The following is a 5,849-nucleotide window of genomic DNA, read 5'->3' on the forward strand; positions in this document are numbered from 1 at the left end:
AGGAGACTTCTAGAGGAGTTGAAATTCAAGCAACCAGTAGCTACCAAGATCTTTTGTGACAATAATTCAGCAATCCAACTATCCAAGAATCCAGTGCTACATGGCAGAAGCAAACACATCGATGTGAAATTTCACTTCCTGAGAGATCTCACAAAGGAGAAGGTCATTGATGTTGTCTACTACAAGAGTGAAGACCAAGCTGCTGATATTTTAACCAAGCCTCTCAAATATGCAGCATTCATGAAATTGAGAAAGCTACTGGGAGTTTGCACTTTGAAGGAGGCTATCGCTTGTGAAGTCAGTTAAACTGAAAGTCTGAGACTTATCAGTTTAAGGGAGGCATTGTTGGAATTATCCTTTGTATTTAGGAGTCATTTATTTAATGTTTGTTTGGTCTTTTATTTAGTTGAATTGGTCAGCTCCTAGTTACTAGGAAGTGGTTGAGATAGTGGAGTCTGTTAGGAGTCCTAGTTAATGTTCACTTAGTCGTGGGTTTGTGGGTTTTATGCTCAGCACAAAAGTCTCTGTAAAAGCCTATATAACGGCTTCCCCTTGTTGCTATTTAAAACATCCCTGTTTTTGCAATACTTTATTTTCTTCTGGTGTGTTTTCATCTCTATTTCATATCAGTTTGAGTTTGTTCAATCTGAAAAATATTAACAGTTTCTGCCCCAAAAGTCAACCAAAACGACGGGATACAGTAAATTTCTCTTTCCAAGACATTGCACCAATCTTTGTCCAACCATCGAACACCAAAAACTTCCATACCAAATGGAGGTTTAAGGATATATTAGTGTTATTTGGTGTTAAGCAACTGGTCCGTTGGCTGAAGAAATCTAATCAAGGGTTCCGTAGGCAAGTCGCCTCTAAAGTGCAATTGCTCCTCAAGGCCTGCAAAGTTCACAAAGAACATCCACTTTAATTTGCCCAACAACTATAAGAACCATTTCGCAGTGGTGCTAACAACCCCAGAGCAAATACTTTATTTATTTTTCGAGGAACTGTACATGTGGAATAGCAGAAATATGCTTTATGTATCAAAAAGTAAAAGAATATATGATGATATTCACAAGACAGAAAGATTGATCTCCGGCTTCCTTATTTCCCTGTATTAATAAGCACACCTTAACCTATTTATTGAGAACTCATAGTTCTGATCCAGAGTCACCCTCAAGACTATGAGATTGATTCAAAGAAGATGCTTCTCTTCCAGTTGAAAAGTAAGACCAGGCTAAGACAGCAGAGCCTAGTGTAATTGTAGCAGCAATCGAACCCCATATCCATTTCTTCTGCCTTCTCTTCCTTATTTGCCTAAGACGCCGCGCTGTCTCTACACAATCCAAACACAAAACGTCATTTTCTTTAAAGCAAAACAGCATCTGCTGGTAGATCTCCTTCTCAACCAACAACAAAACAACTCAGCACAAAAAAAGGATCACTACTTAGCATTTACCCTGATAGACTGCGGGTGCCAAGATTAGATAATCAGAGAAGCAGCCTGAACAGTTGTCACTCAGGATCAGGGGCGGAGGGAGGAAGGGCCATGAACCCCCTTTGGCGGAAAATTACACTGTTTATATATGGTTAAAATTATTAAATTATTTTTCATGAATATATATACACGTTGAACACACTTTGGCTTCTTCGTTTGTTTACTTTTTCATAGTTTGAACCCCCTTAGTGAAAATCCTGACTCCGCCACTGCTCAGGATAAGGAAACTACATGCGAGGCCTTCGATGACACACTAACATACAAAATGGCCTATGAACCGAATGTACTCCTGATGCAAGATGTATGTTAGCAAGGAAGTTTCTAGCGTCAATTTGGTCTTTCAAACAATTCTGCAAATAGGATTACCTGTATGCATACAATCTATTTTCACAGATATTACGAAGTCAATATGCCTTGCAACAAAAACAAGATACCCAGTGAAATCTCACAAAGTGGGGGTATGGGGAGGGTAGAGTGTAGGCAGACCTTACCCTACCTTGGAAAGTAGGGAGGCTGTTTTCAGAAGACCCTAGGCTTAAGGACCCCCACATGGTTAAATGTCCTACATTGATTAACACGATCATAGATATGAGAATTAGGATAGAGTCCATGTTTAGATATTATTAAAAAAAAACTGCATGTATGAGTGAAAAAGTGCACAATGAAGTTTGGTTGTAAAATACACAGATAGCCCAAGACATTATTCTGGATGCCCTAAAGACGAAACATAAACATTTGGCATGGAATACTGGGGAAGATATTTGCAGTACAGAGAATACAGAATGATGAATTTATGCATCAGTTAGAAAAGAAAACACCATATCTGGCTTATGCTTTGAGTTCTAATTCTCTCAGATAAGAGAGGAGGCAGTTGCCATCACGGCTATGACCAATATCCCAATGAAACTATAAGTGAGACTAAGTAATAAAGGTTAAGGACCTAGTTGTTCCTATCAACATATCTTATCTATTTGGTGGAAGCAACAAGTCAGATTGACAGACACAGACGTACAAAGAATAAGTGAAAGATGATCATTTGTCCAAACAACCCCGAAAGAACATGCATATACCTACATTAAATGCGCAACAACACATCAGCCTCAAAATATAAGTAGTAACATGTAACATAAACTCACCTATAGCTTCCTGATTCCTCTGTGACATCTCTCGATTCACAGCTTCGTAATAATTCAACCTGTCCCATAGTCGAGCTATCTCAAAGTTCTTCGACTCAATTTGAGCCTCCATTTCTGCCTCCACCTCAGCCTTTGCTATTCCCCTTCCAATGGAATCTGATACAAACCGAACAATGTGGACTTGTTGACACAAATCTTCCACCTGATCAACTGGCTGTTCATTGTCCAATCCCTCTCCAGCAACGACATTAGGAGGGATGTTCAACCCCACAAGAGATAATTGTTCACGAATGCTTTGCCACTGGGTTTGCATAGTACTTAGAGCTTCTTCCACTTGCTTTCTCTTTTCAATTTCCATTAATAAGCTCAATCTTATTTCTCGTAGCTCATTTTCAAGATCATTTGTCGGTAATTGTGGCCCATTCTCTGAAGATAGTTCTGAAGAGAGGACAACCAAAAATTATGTCACTAGTAATATAATAAGCTCACGGTGATGACATAGAATATCAATAACTTATCATAAGAAAAAGTAAAAAGCACTCAATGGTAACTGGGTATTCACATAGAATAACAAAGCTTGCATAGTTGACTGAAAAATGTAAATCCTACAACTATGCATCAGGTTAAAGACAAGGAAGCCAATGTGACAGCTACGAAAAAGCAAAGGAAGAAAATGGCAAAGAGAACATTCAAATTATTACTAGAGAAGAGGAACAAATAAACCCCTCAAGTGAAATTCAAATGTAAGCATAAAAAGACAGCCATAAAAATAATCAAATTATGAAAAGGCGACTACCTTCCCAAGCATCATAAAATTCTCCCATCGGGGTCATGGAACTTACACAGCGCTGCAATCCACCATTATTCTCACTCTCACCATAACTCCTGACACTCAGAGATTCCTGTGGGTCAAAGAAATCGTCAGCTTCACCACCTCTCCTCAAATTGAATGCAACAGACTTCATTGTACCATTTTGCCCAGCTGAACCATTATGCAAATCTTGTTGAAGAAGCTCCTTATCACAAAGGTCACTCACTTCACCATTATCAGCAGGGAATAATAAATTATCCTCTTCTGCACAATTAATTGTCTCACTAGAAATGGAAGGGTCATCAACAGATGTACTGGGGAGCTCCTTCTCCATGTCTCTTAAATTCTCATCTATCTTCTTCTCTCCATCTAGAGCTTGTTGAGTGCCGAAATCATCTTCAGTGAAACTCTTTGAAAGTCGTGGACCTCGGCGCTTGTGATTGATTATGTAGGGTGATGGAGGAAATGACGAAGAAGAATCTGGATATGACGAAGGAGAATCTGGAAGTGGTGTTGGCTTGGGAATTGTGTATAGTGCAGGAGATATTTGAGTCCAGTGGTCATTCGTTCCTGCTATTACAGAGGACTTACCATTGGTATCATCCAACTTTACATTAGACTCGAAGGATATCCTTTCTAGTTTTGAACTAGAACCATTCTTGCTCCTATCAAAGCTTGAATTAGGAATGTTGTTCCTCCTCTCAAACTTTGAGTCATGAATGCTCTTGGAAGTTGCCGTGGATTTCGAGCCCCCGGTTTCTATTAATCTATCCATAGCTATTGCTGTATATGTCGGCATGGCTTACTATACAAGCAACACCTGTACGAAATAACAGAGAAACTTAGAAACATAACACAACAACCAATTAAATTCATTTTCCATTAAGAATACATAAAAACTATAAAAGCATGTCCTAGCAAATAATCTGATCCTGGATGCATCCATAAAAGAAAGAAATGAAAAAATGAAAGGTAATTGAAATTGTTCCAAACTCCGATTTTAAAGGAGAAATTCCATGGAATTGCGAAGGCAAGTTCACAAAATCTAGAAATGCTGGTATTTGTTAAACCAACGTTTGAATTCTTATGTGTCAAATCACGACGACATCATAATCCACCTAAATTTTACTTATCCGCTAAAATCAATATGGTTCATTAACCTTTAAATTCATTCATTCAAATGGTAATTATAGGTCCAAATGATCAAATTAAACGCATAAAAGCTTTTAACAAACTCACTTAATAATAACAACCAAATATGATCATCAAATCACCAATAAAGAGAGATAAGAAAGTAACCTGAAGATGGGAAAGAAGCAGAAGAAATGAAGAAACCCTAAGGGAAGGGAAGGGGACTCAAACCATGAAGGTAAGGGAAGAGATTCAGAAATTGAGAAAGGTCATGACATTATGATTAAAGGAAGAAGGAGAAGGTGAAGGTTCAGTGTGGAACACGTTTCCATTGAAGCACACGACCTGTTCTTGTTTCGTGTCCTTGACTCTCTCTCTCTCTCTCTCTCTGACCCAGACCCTGACCTTTCGGACAAGGCAAAAGAGCCCACCCCCCAAAAAAAAACCGAGCCAAGAGGAATGCTTCTTTCCTTCCTTCTTTCTCTGTATGTTTGTTAAGTACAAAGTTCGTGTGCCTGTTGTTGTATGTTTATGTTCCTTATTTCTCTCTGTCTTTCTCGTGCTTCTCCTTGCACCACCTCGCCTCCCTTAGAATCAAAGGCCAAAATGCAAACAGAACCTCCCCCACTTTATTCTAAAACAAAAAATAAGATTCTTATTTTGTCGTACCATCCAAAGGTCCTTTTCTTTCTTTTTTATTACGTACATAGGATAGTTAACATGCGTAAAAAGAATTTCTATTGGTGATGCTACAATTAGATTTATTTACAGGTGAATAAATGCAAAGTACTTATCTTTTCTGCTTCTGAAAATTATAAAATTGTGGGATGGCAATTAAATTTTAAAAAGGCTAATTATGCATAGTGAAGTATTACTTAATTTTTTTTTATAGAAAGAAATAAAAAGAGTTTTAATATGGACTTGTTCTTCATTGAAGGACTATTAGATTACAAGTTTTGTGGGTTGGCTAACTTGGCCAAATTCGTTGAGTTACAAAAGCTTATACTTTCGTTGACTTTAACTAACGTTGAAACATTTCGCGTTGTGAGTCCCTTTTATTTTAGTCGAAGTCTCTAACCTAAAAAGAGAAAAATCATGGGAAGGCCAAAATGAATTTTGTTTCTCAATTGATGTGTTGGAAAGTTCAAGGGGATGCTAGAAGGACCTCATACTCCACCCAAGTTAGTGGATGCAATTTTTACAGAAATTGTTGGAATTCCTGCCAGGTGTGTCATCACAAGGACATTTCTTTTCGTAGTCAACCGAAGGGCTAGAAAGC

At 38.1% G+C, this 5,849-nt stretch overlaps 1 protein-coding gene across 2 annotated transcripts; it reads right to left on the minus strand.

The window, feature by feature from the left end:
• Positions 1 to 935: 935 nt before the first annotated feature.
• On the minus strand, positions 936 to 5,284 carry LOC132621207 (uncharacterized). Of its 2 annotated transcripts, none has more exons than XM_060335382.1 (4): positions 4,739 to 5,244; positions 3,425 to 4,259; positions 2,629 to 3,066; positions 936 to 1,330 (listed from the first exon to the last, which is right to left on the minus strand). In XM_060335382.1, the coding sequence occupies exons 2-4, from the start codon at positions 4,236 to 4,238 to the stop codon at positions 1,146 to 1,148; spliced, it is 1,437 nt and encodes a 478-aa protein (XP_060191365.1). In that variant the 5' UTR covers positions 4,239 to 4,259; positions 4,739 to 5,244; the 3' UTR covers positions 936 to 1,145. The 2 variants fall into 2 exon arrangements, with proteins under 2 accessions (XP_060191365.1, XP_060191366.1); XM_060335383.1 differs by having other exon boundaries at positions 1,265 to 2,054; positions 4,739 to 5,284.
• Between the last annotated feature and the right edge of the window lie 565 nt (positions 5,285 to 5,849).

This window comes from Lycium barbarum, chromosome 12 (genome assembly GCF_019175385.1).
Source record: "Lycium barbarum isolate Lr01 chromosome 12, ASM1917538v2, whole genome shotgun sequence".
Lineage (NCBI taxonomy): Eukaryota > Viridiplantae > Streptophyta > Magnoliopsida > Solanales > Solanaceae > Lycium > Lycium barbarum.

What these genes read in the sequence shown, in the direction of transcription:
- LOC132621207 (XM_060335382.1), bottom strand. Translation starts at nt 4,238, where the DNA reads ATGCCGACATATACAGCAATAGCTATGGATAGATTAATAGAAACCGGG. An exon ending in ATTTTATGATGCTTGGGAAG is followed by an intron (nt 3,067 to 3,424) that starts GTAGTCGCCTTT and finishes TCCTCTCTTCAG; the next exon opens with AACTATCTTCAGAGAATGGG. An exon ending in GAGGAATCAGGAAGCTATAG is followed by an intron (nt 1,331 to 2,628) that starts GTGAGTTTATGT and finishes TGGATTGTGTAG; the next exon opens with AGACAGCGCGGCGTCTTAGG.